We start from the raw sequence: 17453 nt of genomic DNA on the forward strand, positions 1-17453 counted from the left end.
ATGTGAGACTTGACTTGCTAACCTATTAAGTGGGATGAGTTAATATTGGAAATAATAAGCCTATGATGATTTATAGTCCATTAGCGGAACAATGCATAGTCTAGTTGTAGTAAATGTAACTTGGCAAAGTTGTTGTAGTCGAGGCAGGACTTGGTTGGGTTCCTAACTCTAAAAGAAAATAATGGTAGTTATGAGGGCATGATAAATAAGGAGTGCCATGGCATGCCAAGGAATGAAAAGGTGTGCTAGCCTATGCCAAATAGTGTCAATGCATGTCAAGGGGTGCTTGGGAGTGTTAGGGAATCACAAGCGAGAACTAGGTCAAAGTGCATGGAAATGGATGAATAAGAGATTATGCGAGGGTGTGTCAGTGAATTCTAGGTGTCCCATGGAAGAAGTGTGTTAGGATAATTTCATATTAGGACTTGTAGGAGGAAATCCTATGATTGTGATAAGAGGATAGAAAAAGAAGTTTGAGACAAAGGGAGACTTTGGTCTAGGCACAACACTATTTTTTCAATGATTTGGTTGGGTTCCCAAGTCACAAAAAAGTAAGGTTATCTATGAGGGCATGCATACTAAGGAGTACCAAGGTGTGTAGGGAATTTCAGGAAGTGCTAACACATGTTAGAAAGTTCCAAGGAATGTTAGGCATGTCAAGACATGCCAAGTGCTAAGGCATTCCAATGTGTGCTAGGTTCTAGGATGTGGTGCCAACACATGCTAGGGATTGCCAAGGAAACACAAGGGATGACTCATTTCAATTACATGTAAATGAATGAATGTGTGTGTGTGTGTGTGATAGGTAGTGTTAACAAGTTATAAGTGTGCTAAGGAGGGAGTGACAATGTATGATAAGCAGTGTCAATAGCTGATAGAGTGCTAGGAAATCCTACTAAGATGTGACAAGTGCCATGGTGTGCTAATGTGTGCCAAGGAGTGTTAGGGAGTGCTAAGGAAACACAAGGGAGCACTAGGTCATAATGCATGGAAATGAAGGAATAAGAGTCTATGGCATGGAGTTTCAGTGAGTTCCAAGTGTGTTAAGGAGAAGTTACAAGGCATGCTTGGCAATGCTAAGGAATGCTAGAGTTCTAGGGCGACATGCGGCCAAGATGTGCCAACACGTGGAAGGAAGTGTTAGCTGGAAGTGCCAGGGAAAAACAAGGGAGAACTATCTCAAAACGAATGGAAATGAACAAATAAGAGTTTGTGATTAGAAGTTTCAGTGAGTTCCAGGTGTGCTAAGGACAAATTGACAAGGTATGCTAGGCAGTGTTAAGGCATGCTAGAGGCTAGGGAAACAAGTGAAGATGTCATAGGTGCTAGGGTGTAACAACACGTGAGAAGGAGTGATAAGGAGTGCTAGGGAAACACAAGAGAGCACTAGGTAAAAATGCATGGAAATGAATGAATAAGAGTTTGTGACCAAGAGTGTCAATGATCTCTATGTGTGCTAAGGAGAGAGTGATAAGGTATACTATGTAGTGCCAAGGAATGCTAGAGTGTTAAGGCGGTAGGCCAAGATGTGTTAGGTGCTAGGGTGAGCTAGTGAGTGTTAAGGGGTGTCAGGGAAACATAAGGAAGCACTAGGTCAAACTGCATGGAAATGAACGAATAAGAGTGTGTGAGAGGGAGTTTCAATCAGTTCTAGGTGTGTTAAGGAGGGAGTGACAAAGTTATATGCTAGGCAATGCCAAGGTATGCTAAACTAACAAGGAATGTTAAGAAGTGCCATGGTGTGCTAGGGAGTGTCAAAGCATGCCAAGGAATGTAGGGGATGTTAACGCATACCGCATAGTTCCAAGGAATTCTAAGACATGTCAAGTGCTATGGAATGTCAAGATTTAAATTGTGTTTCTTAATTGTTTTATACCAAGGTTGGATGTGATGATCCTTGTCTTGGTAACTTGTTAAGTGGGCCGAGTTGAGATTATACATGAGTATGCTAATATGAGTTACAAGTAGTTCTTAGGTGAACAAGGCATATGTTGAATTTCCATGACACATGAGAGTCTGGGTTTGGCCTTATAATTTTTTATTTGAACACACTCAAGTGCCACAACACATATACTATGCGGAACGAAATCTACCATGAAAGAAAAAATAATGGATTGAATGCATAGAGTTTAGGGTCTGCCACATCTTCATATGTTAATGCTTATTATTGTGATATACAATAGCCATGTATATGTCTGGTGTAAGACTCCTCTCAAGATTTCTATCCAACAACAACATCTCTATGGTAAAAGGTGTACTGTCAGAGGTTGCTCCATCAAAAATAGAAACCAAAAGGGACCTTACTGTGCACACAGATGAATAATTAAGAAGATTGTTATCTATGAGTGGTGATGAGGAGGTATGGGACAAAATTACACGGGAAACGAACCTTTTTGTTCAACCAATCAATATCTAAAAAGGAAAATATGTGATTATATATACATGTGTGATAGTATTTGGAGAAATGCCAAACTAACCCACAAATTTGTTGACATTTTTCTGGAGCTTACCTATAATTGTTCCTAAAGTTAATAAACAGGTAAAATAGGACTGACTTTTCAATACAAAAAATAAAATTGATAAGAACAAGGCCAAATTGTGAAAGTGTAAAAATTGGTATGGTTTGAAGGGACCGGTCCCTTTTAAAAGTCTTAAATGTGGAAATGAAGGTTGGGCCTCGTTCAGAACCCCTTTGGGCATCCATCTTAGGAATTGGTGTAGGATGCAACACTTCAGAATACTTTTTGTAGCAGTGGTGTCAACACTTGTATGGTGACATGGGGTTGGAGTTGGCCTGTCAAAGCTCATTGGTCTACTTTGGAGCTTCTCTAGGGTGATGCCTTAGATTCTTTGGAGTACGAGGGCATGATTTGATATTTAGTTTGCATTGAAGAAGCCTTGGAGGCTAGATACTGTAGAAAAATGCCTTGTTCTGAACAGGGAAGCACATGCCATTGAAGAAAGTAATAGTAAGTACATAGATTTCAAACTCAAATCACATCAATATTTATTACTCTTTGAAATAAGAAATAACTAAAAATTTCAAACACTACTATTCACTTTTCCTTTAGTCTAGAAGGTACAATGAATATGGAAACATGTACAATAATGACTCAACTTTCTTAACTCCTAATCCTAATGCACATTCCTTGCATGGATAGACAAGAAAATTAAAGTCTACCTCTACTGAATATGATATGAGATATGCAAACATGCTTCCCTAGCTAAGGCTGAGAATTAATAACTTGGGAAGTGCTCCTTTTAACTGTGCATGCAAAAACTAAATAAAGCAAAGAGTTTCGCTACTCCAGGTGCCAGAAACGAATCCACTGCCTAAGGTAAGTGCTTTGCCGAAAACAAGATATTAAGGACTCAGAAACTTTGTTGCCTCCTTCAAGAGAGGTGTATGCCAAACAGAACTAAGCTATCTCACACTATCCTCCAAATTCATTCACCTTTAATAGAAATATTGTGCCCAAAAAAAGATAAGAGACCAATATCCAACAAAATTCGCTAACCAGCCATAGACCCTTGTGCCCAAATAGAGAGATAATAAGGGAATGTAAAATAGGGTGGATTCTTTCACCACCAAAATTCAAGAACAAATGAATTAATCCACACTTGCTAATCCAAAATGAATTCAATCCTTCTTTATTTATAGATTTTCCAGAGGGGTTTCATTTTCTTAAGTGATTGAGCAAACCTTACTTCAAACCCAAAATTTGGGTTTTTTAAGCCCAATTTCCCCAAAAATTGCCTAATAATGGGTATTTTGGGGTTCCCCCCCTTTATGGAGGACTATAACCTACGTGGATGGATAGGTGTTAATTTTAGTTATGTTCTATGCTAGAGCAATTTATCTAATTTCTTTTCCATATTAGCAATCACATCAGCATAAAGTAAACTTCAGATAGAACATAAATATAAATCGTAGAAGACAAGCCAAGACAAGAGGACATAAGATTTGGCGCAAGCCAGGGACAAACCCCACAATGTGTGGGGAAACCCTTGATCAATTCTTCTTTTATGTTCTTCAAAGTTCAGCAGAGAAAGAGAGAGGGAGAGATAGTACATTTACAACAGAAGTCAACACTTTGAATTATCTAGATCAAGCATAGATCATTTCGTATAATGATGAGATCAGTTGAAGACATTCTGTTTCAACTGATTCTCCAAGGTGACTGCTTCACCTATCATCGTGCTGCATCTCATCCATTTGCTGCACCTTACCGTGAAGCACCATCATGCTGCATCATGCATCATTATGTTGCTCATGATCTTATACATCACGCTGCCCATACATCATGTTGTCCATGATCTCATCTATCATGCTGCCTATTCATCATGCTGCCCATGATCTCATACATCATGCTGTACTCCAAGTCACTGCTGCATGTCACTGAGATCCATATACCAGATCTCTAATCCTCTTTTCCATCGTTGTTGAGATCCTCCTCATTTCAGCACCATTGAAGCCATCATTATGTGGATTGTTGCAATATACCTTTGTCATCAATGTATATTTGTTGAGACAGTGATTCTCATTACTGCTTTATTATGTAACCCTTTTCACTATTATGCTGCTGAGACTTCATCTTTCCTTTATCATTTTTGCCAAGCAATATGATAAATCTTGTAGAGCAGATCTGCGCCAATACTCACATGAAAGAATGTGAGATACCTCCTTCAGATCATAGGTATGTTGAGACTCTTCTTTACTGTGATGACGTTATTCATTGCTCCTGGCATCGAGGTTGTGACTGCACCGAAACCTTCTAGGTAACTGCGGCTTCTTATCTCCATTTCAACGTATTCCAATCTGCGTATGACCTGCGTATATTGCGTATGACTGTGACAATGGTATATATGTATGATATGCGTATATATGTATATGATTGTGACTGATATATGCATTGCGTAGGACTACGTATATGCGTATCTGTGACAATGATATATGCCCTGCGTAAGACTGCGTATATGCGTATCTACTTCCACGAGCAGCGTATCTTGACTGTGTTGATGTGTATCATGACTGCGTTGGTGCGTGTATCCATGAGCAGCGTTTATGACAGTGTTTGATATGTGTATATGCCAGCGCGTGAATATGACAACGTATAACCCACACGTTGACTGTGTATTGAACCCAGCGTTAACATCCACTGATAGCGTGAACCTAGCGTTAACATCCACATGTTGACTGCGTATTGAACCCAACGTTAACATCCACACATTGACTGTGTCTCCTTGGCAACGAATTAGGGCATCATTTGCAGCTAGGGCATCATACTAGGCCTGCCTTCTCCTTCTCCAAAAACCCAGACATGGAGAGGAGATCGCATGAAGAGTGTGTCACAAATGACATCAAATCCTCATCTATTTATACCAAAAATGTAGATGATGAATGGACATGAGTATTGGGCTTCCGAGCCTACATAAGATGTTGGTCGACTTGACAATTAGTCTTATAATACAAATAAATTCATAACTCCATAAATACTTATCGGAATTAGATGATCTTTAGATCAATCCTACACCTCTCAACGAGAGGGATCCAATAAAAATATCAGCTGCCTTAAATAAGCTGGCCCACATGGAGTTTGGCCCTAGTTTCCAATTTAACAATAGGATATTACGTCTCATTCGTCCTCAATTTGTAGAGGACATTACATGGCACCTAATAAAAGAAACAGTGCTTTAGTTTAGGAGGTAATAACTAAATGCTTATTTCTTTCCACACAGGACATACATCTTGCAAAAATGATCATGGGGTACAAATACTACAAAAGGCCTAAATCTTACTAGCATTGTCATAGTCCAAGAATAAAAACCCTTTCACGTGAAACAAGGTCAGTACCACATACTACAAGCACAAATGACAAATTCAAAAACAATATACTTATTCAATGAAAGAATGATGAATCCTATTAGCGCACTTTAAATTGAATAGCTCTTGAGTTGCAATGTCAATCAAAATTTCTCAGGTTGGATCATAATTAAGTACTCAATGTTGTTTTGGGTCCAATTTGGGGAAAAGGAGGAGCTCTTGGTGACAATGGAATGATCAGTCTTTTCAGGAGGGAGCTCTGCTATACTTTTCAACATACAAGCCATTCATTCTAGACGAGGAGATATAGAGAAGCCTTTAATAAGGACCTTTCCAAGATCAATTTGGACGAAAATCCATTTTCAAAGCTTAAACATAGTTCTAGATTCAAACAAGAGTGGTCATTTTTCAGAACAATTATCAATTCCCAAGAAATTGGAGCCAAGCTGACATGTTGACCATTTATTCTTCCATTGGACAAGGAAGCATTTATGAAAAGTCCTTGGCCCTTTGATCCAGTATTTGATGTAAATCTCTTGATTAGAAATTTAATAAGAGATGCAAGTTATATTAAGAAAAAGCGAAAAGTAGAGGGCAAGTTAATAATTATCTCTAAAAAACTCTCAATAGAATCCTAACATATTTGAAATGGCAAAGGTTAACTCCATGATTATTTTTTGCTTTAGAAACTTTGCTAGTTTCCCTGATTGAAGCATGTATTCATGCCTTGAAAGAAGCTCGCAAATTCTTTTGATATTGGTTGAAGCAAATAAAATGTGCAAAGTTACACTCACATAGAGGTATGGAAAAAAAGTATGTGGATCTTGTTGTCCCAGACTCCACACAAAGAATGGACAAAAGGTGAAAAAATTACGTCAAAAGGTATGTGTAGCTTTTGTTGTGCAGAGGTAGCTATTAACTCCACACTCTACAACAAAGGCTTTGTGGCGCAAGTGACACAAAGGTTTGCATGTAGAAATTTGGATTAAAAGGAGTGGAGCTTGATGCTACATGTCCACTATTAACCCACTTTTTGTATGAGTTACAGGAGATAAAAATAATGAGATACGTGAGATACAAAGTAGATACTACAGTTACTCAAATTTAATAAAAAATATTACTATGTCTTCCTCAACATAAAACAAACATCTTCCATAAAATATTTTCTCCATGAACCTAATTTAAAATGAATCTCTTCCGTTGACGCACCTAGCTGCAAATAGAAATAATGCTGATGGGCCAATTTCAATTTAGAAAATTCACAATTAGGTTCAATTGTAAGATCTCCTATTTTCAATTTAGATTTCAGTTACAAGTAGTGAAACAGGACTCACCAATCAATTGCGATTAATCATGAGTCAGAATCTCTCCAAACAATCTGATCCAAATCTTTGCAAGTCAAACTCACGTTGACCAAGTTTAACTCGTGGTCAATGCAAGTTTGACTTGCGACTTGCCGATTAAAGCAGATTCCTGTGATTGATTCTGATTTACTCGATTTTCGGCCTTGACTCGATGAGCACGAGTTTTTCAAGTTTAGGTATGCCGCATTGCTAAAAACTAAACATTGGTCGTTCTAAAATTTATTTCTCATTTCTCAAGCCCGCAACTCATATGTCAAGACCTTCAGTAATAAATCACTACTCACTATTACACAGTCCAGACTCCATATTGGGGAACCGCTAGTGTGAGCCTAAGTCTAGACTCCATATCAGGTAGTCGCTAGCATGTGCTCTATCCATACTCCATATCGATCCTCGGGCAGTCGTGCATCACCTTCAACGTGTGTTACCTTCAGGCTTAACCGCTTCACTATTCAATAATCGAGGTATGTTGGCACTTGGCTTAAATAATAGGTATATTACTATATTGAAGTTTCAATGTCGTTTCCAATGGCAAGTTTCAAGTTTCATTGTTCAACAATTGAATGTTCGGCGTATTCCTTTGGTTATGACTTTTCAACCCTATAAATGGGTCTTAAATAGATTTTAAAAATGCACTAATAAATGGTTTCATACCAACCACCGTCCAAGTCATCAAGAATTCCTTCCTTGGTCGATGTCTTGCAGACTCCAAAGGCTTTAACCATGCATTCACAACTTTGGGTATTTTTGTTCTTCCAGAATCTATTATTGACGTATTGGTTCAGTTGTCTTATGCTAAAAGAACTTGCAAATTCAATATTACAGTGCAATATATGTTCATAATATTTCCTTTAGGTAGCATTTCCTCATATATATCTAATTGTGTTTCAAGGTCATAATGATATATTAGGTCGAAATGTGCTTGTGTTGTTGGACATACTCCTCTTTGATCCTTAACAAAACCTCATATCCTTTAAAACCAAACCTCCTTTTTGCGAAGTTATATATGGCATGTCTAATTTTAATTTTTTATTGTCTTTTACACAAGCCAAAATAAATAGAAGGCACAACTCCAAATCTAAACAGAATCCGCAATTTAAACACAAGTCAAAAACAACAACAATGCTCAGGGAGAAGGACTTTGCTTGGGATTATTGTGACAAGATTCTTGGAGACCCCAAGCTCCTTCGTAAATTTTGCAAAGCGAAATGTAGTGGAGGCATTTATAGATTCAAGTAACACCTTGCACAAATACCTGGCCATGATATAGGTCTCTGCAAAAACATTGACAAAAATGTCAAACACCAAGCAACCTTGGCCATTGATATGTTGAGTTAGTATAATGCAAAGAAAGGAAAGAAAAAACAAGAAATAGGAACTCTTGGAGTTGACAATTTTTCTTCCACTACCCAATTGTCATCTCCCTTTGTTGAATCCTCAATGCAGTTCCCAAATTTCCCACAAATGCCTCCAAGTCCATGTCAAACTCAAGACCAAATGAATCCTCCTGCATTCAACATTGGAGGTGGAAACATAAACAACTTTTTTTCTCCCCACAGAAAACCTGGTTCCCAGCCTACCTTGGATGCCACTGGTTGGAAAAAAAATATCCATAGTCAGGAAAGGAAGGCCATTGCTAACTTTTGTTACTATTCTGACATACCTTTACACTATGCCATAAGTCCTTATTGGCAAGCTGTGATTGATGCAGTTGTTGTTGCGGGTCTAGGGTTCAAAGCCCCTTCATCAAAGAGCATTAGGACAAATTTTCTATTACAAAGTGTTGAAGATGTCATGCTTGTGCTATCTGAGTTTCGTTAATCATGGCTAGAAACAGGGTGCACCATCATGAGTGATGGATGGATAGATCAGAGGAATGGAACTTTAATAAATGTCCTTGTATCTTGTCCAGTAGGTACAATGTTTCTCAAATCAGTGGATGCTTCAGGCAAGGTTAAGAATGCACAACTTATTTGTGAAATGGTGGAGGAAGTCGTTCAAGAAGTGGGAGAATAACATGTTGTACAAATTGTCACTGACAATGCAGCTAATTATATGGCTGTTGGTAGACTTTTTGAGATTAGGCACCCCACTATTTTTTGGACCTATTGTGTTTCCCATTGCATAGATTTAATGCTTGAGGACATTGGTAAGCTTCATTGGATACATGAGGTTGTGGAGAATGAAAAATCCATAACCAAATACCTATACAACCACACTATTTTCCTAAACACCATGATAAAATACACTAAAGGTAAAGAAATTGTTCGACCTACAGTGACTAGATTTGCAACAAATTTCATATCTTTGTAATTTGTGGTTGAGCAAAAGATAAATCTGAAGAGGATGTTCTTGGGACCTGAGTGGATGGAATCTAAACATTCCAAGACCCTTGAAGGCATTGAAGTTATTGCACTTGTGTTTAATGACGATTTTTGGAAAGATGCCGAAGAGATTATTGCTGTGATGGAGTCCCTTGTTAGAGTTCTCAGGTACTTCAAGTCTTTTAACCTTTTCATGTTTTAAATTTCATTTCAAGCTTCTTTTTATTTTCAATGTTTCATATTTATTTAAATTTGAAAGCTTGAACTTTCAGGATGGTTGATGGTGAAAAAACCGCTATGGGTTACATTTACGAGGCGATGGATCTCAAAAAGGAAGGCATCAAAAGAAGATATGGGGATGAGGAGGCAAAGTATATGCCTCTTTGGGAAATTATTGATGCATGTTGGGATAGGAAATTGCATGCTCCCTTACATGTTGCTAGGTACTTCTTAAACCCAAAATATTTTTATGATAACAGAAAGTTTAATGAGGATGGGGAGCTTTGCAGAGGGCTTATGACATTCATGGAAAGGTGCTTCCCTGATCCCTAATTTCAAAGTCGTGTCTTTTCCCAACTAGAGGATTATAGAGCACCAGCTAAATGATTTGCCTATACCAGTCTTATACGAGAAAGGTCTAAGATGTTGCTAGGTACCCTTTGAGGCTTGAAGGCTTCATCAATTCATTAAATTTGTTTAAATTTTATTTTGTATGTTAAATGTTTTATTAAATTTTGTTGTATTTTTAATCTTTTACTATTTAGTATTTAGTATGTCTACTCAAGAACCCTTGTCACTCGCTTGGTCTTTGGTGGCAAAAATTTTGTAGTGATACAGTAGATTTGAAGAGATTTTCCATTCAAATCTTAAACCAAGCATGCAATGCTTCAGGTTGTGAGTGCAACTCGAGCATGTTTGAGAGAATACATTCTAAGAAGAGCAACCAATTGACACAAAAGCACTTAAATGACCTTGTATTTTTCCATTACAATATACAACTTCGCAACAAGCAAATACTAGGTGAGAGCTTAAATTTGAAGGTTTCATAATTTGATTTCCAATTTAAAGTTTAAAGTTAAAATTCAAACTTAAATTCACATTTCAATGTCTCATGATAATGATAGGTTTGGATCATTCACCAATATACCTTGAACAGATAGATTTGCAAACTACAAATGCAACAGATTGGGTCCAATTAGAGGGGGCTCCTCTTTTAAGCCTACATGACTTGAAGAACTTTGAGAGTCAAGCAAGCGAAGGAGTGGGAGGAATCGCTTCTAGTTCTCACTCTTAAGAGTCTTTGACTCTTACTTATTGATTTTTTTCTAATTAGTATGCAGTTGTTGGTAAACTTTTAGAAGCAGTTGCTTCTAGTTCTATGTAGTCACTAGTTAGGAGTCATGACTCAGTACTTTGGATCATGTTTGGACTCATAACATATATGAGATGCTTATTTATTCATGATATTTTGGACATATATTGATATTATTAATTGTTTGGACATGGCTTTACTGAATATCAATGCAAAATGCCTTTTTTTTTTATTTCAATATATGTGTATATTTTTATTTATTAAATTCACTGATTTTTTCTCGATTGTTTCCTGATTTTTTTTCAATTTTTCCCCAATCCGATTAAAACTCTTAGCTCTTTTGCCTCACTAATTTATTATCTATTCTGAGTCTTGTAATATTGGTTACAAGTTTCATTCTTCACTTATGAGTGCTAAGGTGTGCTAGAGAGTGCCAATGCATGCTGAGGAGTGTTAGGGAGTACTAGGACAACACACGGGAGCACTATGTCAAATTGCATGGAAGTGAATGAATATGAGGGCGTGTGGGGAAGTGTCAATCAATGCTAGCTGTCATGCCAAGGAGGGAGTGACAAGGTATTCTAAGCACGGGTAAGGCATGCCAGGGAATTTCAGGGAATGTCAAGAAGTGCTAGAGTGTGCTAGGTAGTTTCAAGTTGTGATAACATGTGTCAAATAGTGCCAAGGCATGCCAGGTGCTAAGACATGATAGGATGTGTAGGGTGCCAGAGTATGCCAATATGCATTAAGGAGTTTCAAGGCAACAAAAGGAACAACCAAGCTAAAATGAAAGGAAATGAACACATAAGAGGGTTAATAAGTCTGGACTTTATCTTTTTCAAAAGGGGCATGCTAGGCACACTAATAATATGTTCCAATACATGCCAAGTGCCAATGTGTGCCAAGTGCTAATGTTTTTCAATGCAATATTATGCCAAGGAGTTCCAGGGCATGCTAGGGACTAAAGGGAATGCCAACACATGATAGGGGAGTGCTATGCTAAGCTATGGCATGCCAACATGTGCTTGGGCGTCCTACTCATGGCAAGATGTTCTAGGTACAAAGATGTTCCAGGTACAAGCATGTTCAAAGACATGCGAGGTGCCAAGGAATGTTAGTGGACTATTCCAAAGCATGTTATGGTGTGCCATGAGTGTTGAGAAGTGCTAGATCTCTCTCATTAATATAAGTGATAGAGCTTGATTATGTATTAAATAATATAGTTCCTACATACACTAGTGGAACTTTATTTAAAGAAAACTTGCTAGATAATAAACCTAATATAGATGAATCATGTGTTGACTCATAGGAAGACTATATTCTTATGACTTGAGGGAAATGATACACACTAATTACTTCTTAACAAATTGACTGATTATTATAACCACTATGACCTTGGACACATAATAAAAAAGACTCCACAACAATGGTCTTAAATCGTTATATTTTGAGAAAAAATATAGTAATAGGTACATAGCATTATAAAAAACTCCTTGGAATGATCAATGATGACGAACATTTTTGGACCGTCACCAAAAGTAACCAAAAAGAGCATTGGTGAGGGTCAATAAAAAGATCGTCACTAGAAGTGTCACCAAAGAGAGAATTAGTGATGGGCCTTTAACGACTCTCACCAAAAGTGTCACCAAAGAGAGAATTAGTGACGGGCCATTAACGACCCTAACCAAAACGATCATTGGTGACAGTCAATAAAAGATTGTCGCTAGAAGTGTCACCAAAGAGAGTATTAGTGATGGGCCTTTAACGACACTCACCAAAAGTGTCACAAAAGGGAGAATTAGTGACGGGCCTTTAACGACCCTCACCAAAAGTGTGATTGAAAATGGATTTGATGACAAACCTTAAAGGACCATCACTATATACACTTACAATAACGCTTTTTTAAAGACCATCACCATATGCGACATTGTTGATGGACCTTAAAGGTCCGTTACAAGCATGACCCTCACCAATGACCTTTTTTCTTGTAGTGAAGCTCCTTGTTAAATCATACTGTTGGATAATAGGATCAAGAAATGATGTCTTTAGACACCACCACTTCTCTCGGTGATCTGTGACCTTAACATCTGGAATCAGAGCCAAAATGGTAAATATCACGGCCTAGTGAATATGAGAGAGTAAAAAATTTTATTGTAGAAGTTGTGGGAGCAAAGAAAAAGAATTGTCACAAAACGTTTAAGGCACACATAAGTTAGAGCAAGCCCAAAAGTTCTATTGACATAAAAGTGGAAAAAGAAGATTTTAATAATTATATGGCTATGGGAAAGAAGCAGAAAGGTGATTATGGAGTTGAGAAGAAGGATGGAGAATCTCCTGAAAAAGTTCTGAAGATTCAGTTCCCAACAAATTTCTAAAAGTAGTTGGTTGATGATTGTGCATTTGTAACATAGTTGAGGCACTCGAGGACTAACAACCTGGAGCTAGCAAGTATAAATGGTGTTGAAAAGCCCAGGTCAAATTACAGATCGCAAAAGATATAGAATCTAAGAGAGTGATTGTATGGATATGAACATAATGAAGATGGAGTAGTATAGAATGAAGGATCTAGTGTGTGTGACATGCGCACACCGTAAGGGTTTTGGTCCAAGTCGTGAAATCCTATTATAGGCAAGTGTATTCCCCTAGGAAGTTGTAAGACTGATATTCAGGCAGACATGTTGTGAAGGAGCATGCATAGTTGTAAGGCTTTAAGATTTTTCTCATGCATACATGCAATGTAGTGGTGCATGGAGTCATAAAGTTGTGGAATAGACCACTTGGAGAGATACCAGGGTGGTAGGTCTCTTGGTATCTTAGCTCAATGAGGGGTATGTGAGATTTCAGTGAGATGGTTGTTGAACCGTGTATGCTAAAAGATGTCTTAGATAAGTAGCAGATACAATAACTAATTATTAGTGTTACGTCAATCTCCCTTATTCAAGTTTAGGGAAAGATTTTTAGACTGATTCATGTATTTTAGTAGTTTTTCAAGGAGCTTATGAATTTTCCCATAATATTCATTTGGAATGTGACCTATGTAAAGACTCAAAAGTTACTTTATAAGTTGGCATATTGGCTAATGAGTCCAACAATGGTGATGTAACTGACCTAAAAATTAATCACCATTATTGTTCATAAGTATCATTCAAATATTCTAAACATTTGGACGAATCGGATCAAATAATTAAAGAATGGGGCTAAACAATTAAAGAATTGGACGAAAGAATCGGATTAAAGAATTTAAGAATTTGTCACGGTCCGAGCTGGCATCAAAATGATTAGCCGATGTCGTACAGCGAATGGAAGCATGTGATCTATGAACTCGGTTTGTAGAAATGCATGATCCTTTTAGTTTCCTAGGTTACCTTGCCTTTCCTTCCATGTTTTCGTATTATATCTTTTTGTTAACCAGGTTTCCCAATTCCATATGCCTTGCTTGAATAGTTCACCATCTGCTGGCACTCATTCTTAACCTCCACGAAAGATTTATTTTCAACCATAATTCGTGGGAATCATTCTCCCAATTCCATATGTTTTATTTTCAACTATAAAACTGTGTTCGTGTTGACAAAGTCCGTAGTACACCCGCTAATAAGGCTGCTTTAATCCCACCAGTTAATACACGTTATTTCATCACTATTGAAACATCTTCTAATCTGTAACAAATTAAATATATTATAAAAAAAATATTTTGCTTTCATTTCTTCACTATTGAAACATATTCTCATTTGTAACAAATTAAATATTTTATTAAAAATTTATCTCCCTCTTCCTCTGTTAAGATGGGAGGATTGGATGGAATAAGAGGTAAATTTCATTTGAGGTTCAGGTTTCTCAGCCCTTTAAAAAAGGATATACTTTTGTGTATTCACGATTTTGTTTGGAAAGAATTATACAACATTAGATACAAGAACAACATTTCAATCCCATTAATATTAACAAATGTTTCAAATTACAACAGAAATAACATTTTAACAAGGAGCAAAAGTGATGGAAATTCTTTTGAAAGCTTAATATTAAAGATATCTACTTCATATCAATTTTTCCTATATCGAAATTTAAATGTCGATCTTTTTCCATATCAAATCGATTTTGAAATTGATAACTGCGGTTTGGATAGTCACCGGAGTTGTGGTTCTAACAATTCAGAACCAAGTTCAATATTTCTTTGCCCTTGTCCCCGTGGCAACTCGCAACCAGAGCTTTTCAATGCTGTATTAAATGCTCAATCGATTCTGCGCTTTGGAGCATGGATATATGTCGATGTGTTTCGCAATATTGTCAAGTATTCATTCTTTTTGCAAAAACTATGGACCGTTGCTTTTACTCATAGTATTTGTCATGGCCGCATTGCAGGTATGAAAACCAAACCGGCCATTGTAATAGGTAACTATGATTTCTTTCAATTGAAAACCACTGTGAACTTGTATCTTGTTTCCACTATTCTCATCGGGGTTAATGGAGAAAGGTCACATTCATACCAATCTCTCCATTCCACTGCAGGTTGCATCTTCGGAGGAGTTGGGCTGACAGCAATAGTATCGCTGTTCTTAACGTCTTATGCCAAGAAGAGAAGACAGCCTCCTGATAGCTCTACTACAAAGGTTGAGAAATTCCTACAGGATTATGCTTATGAAGCGCCGATGCCAACCAGATATTCACTCTTAGACCTTAAGAAGATCACGAACAATTTTGCAGAAAAGTTGGGAGAAGGAGGTTATGGGGTGGTGTACAAGGGAAAGCTTTGGAACGGAGCTTTAATGGCGGTCAAGCTTCTTGATAGTAATAGGCACAACCAAACAGAATTCATGAATGAAGTCACCACAATTGGACGGGTCCATCACATCAATTTGGTTCGGCTGTTGGGATACTGCTACGAAAGCCGTACAAGCGCACTGGTCTATCAATACATGGTCAATGGATCTCTAGAGAGGTTTATATTTGCCAAAAGAGAGAATGGGGAAATTTTAAGGTGGGAGCAATTGTATTCAATTGCTTTGGGTGTGGCTCGTGGAATTGCTTATTTACATCACGATTGCGAAAAACGCATCATACACTTCGACATCAAACCTCAAAATATATTGGTCGATGCCGACTTCACCCCTAAAGTTGCTGATTTTGGTCTAGCAAAACTGTGTGGGAAGGGAGAAGATCATATTTCGATCACGGTGCCGAGAGGGACGCCCGGATATATTGCGCCAGAGGTGTGGTCGAGAGATATGGGTCCTGTTACTGATAAATCAGATGTCTATAGTTTCGGAATGTTGTTGCTAGAGATTGTTGGCGGCAGAAAGAATATCGATGTCCAGGTAAATCGGTCCAGTCAGTTATACTTCCCCGAGTGGGCCTTCAAGCTGATTGAGAGCGGCGAGTTGGGGATGAGATTGATAGGTGGGGAAATAGAAGCTGCAGATGAGGAGAAGGCGAGGAGACTCGCAAAAGTTGGATTCTGGTGCATTCAGTCCAACTCCAGAGATCGTCCTTGTATGACGAGGGTTGTCGAAATGTTAGAAGGAAATGGAGAGGACGTTCTCGATCCTCCGTTACCCTTCAATTCCTCGGCTACGCCTGAAAATCCTATGCTCTCTTCCACTGTAAATTCTTCTTCAGTTGAATTTATATCGTAGCTTTCCATATTTGATCGTCTTTTGCAAACCAGTCTTCGCACTGTTGCGAAATCGATCCCCGGAAAACCATGGAGAAAGCTAATGATCTCCAACAAAGTGCAGTGACAGTCCCCAAGCCATGATTTGTTTCCTGAGAACATGCAGTGAGTATTCTCGCTTCCTAAAAGCCTGTAGAGCAAGCTATTTCAAAGTCTCGCATTGTTGCGAAATCGATCCTCTCACTCCATGCCATACTTTGTGAGTATGATTCGGTGAAAACTATAGGGAAAGTTGAATACCCAGTGACAGCCCCCGAGGTTTGATTTGCTTCCTGAGAACATGCAGTGAGTATGCTCGCTTCCTAAAAAGATGTAGTGAGTATATACACCTCAGACCGTGCATAATGTAATATTGTATACAATCGCCTGAATACAGTAATCGTTTCATAATTTTTTGTTTACAATCGCCTGAATAGAATAATCGTTTTTATAATTTGTTTCTTGTTCTTCATCGAAGACTTGGCACACGTATATTGTTGGAATTTGAATGTCATGGCCACATAAACTGTTAGTTGCACAGATGAGTAGCAAAGGAAAGGGTTGGGGTTCAGCTAAACTGTATTGTACTACTTGTTTAAGCTCAAAACCGAAGGTCATATTTCCATCGTATATTAATTCGGAGCCCTTCTAACATTAAAGAAACAAAACTTTGATGACTTTCAAATGTAACTGATTTTTTTTTATGCAGTATCTTTTAGAAAATAGGAAAGAGTACGTTGTTCACGCATAAAATTATTCCACATATTTATACATTAAGCTTGACTTATTCCACATATTTATATATTAAGCTCGACTAAGATAGATTGAATAACTCAATCACTGAATTATTTTGTTCAGAAAAGATGTCAATCACACATTTAGAATTCAAAATTTCTAATAAATCTAACAAATTTCTAAACAAAACAAATATGAGTTAATGACTCCAACAATATATTAATCGTTTTATTTTATGAAACTAAAATTT

General features: G+C 37.6%; 1 protein-coding gene across 1 annotated transcript in view; it reads left to right on the forward strand.

The window, feature by feature from the left end:
* Window positions 1–16883, forward strand: part of LOC149175698 (putative receptor-like protein kinase At5g20050) — a 100217-nt gene extending 83334 nt beyond the window's left edge. The window contains exons 2-3 of the mRNA XM_089422934.1: window positions 15181–15210; window positions 15328–16883. Coding sequence (XP_089279060.1) covers window positions 15181–15210; window positions 15328–16451 — 1154 coding nt within the window. The 3' untranslated portion in view covers window positions 16452–16883. The remainder of the gene's footprint in view (window positions 1–15180; window positions 15211–15327) is intronic.
* Window positions 16884–17453: the final 570 nt, after the last annotated feature.

This window comes from Pinus tabuliformis, chromosome 4_1 (assembly GCF_031772625.1).
Source record: "Pinus tabuliformis cultivar Carrire ecotype Pingquan chromosome 4_1, CPIR1, whole genome shotgun sequence".
NCBI lineage: Eukaryota > Viridiplantae > Streptophyta > Pinopsida > Pinales > Pinaceae > Pinus > Pinus tabuliformis.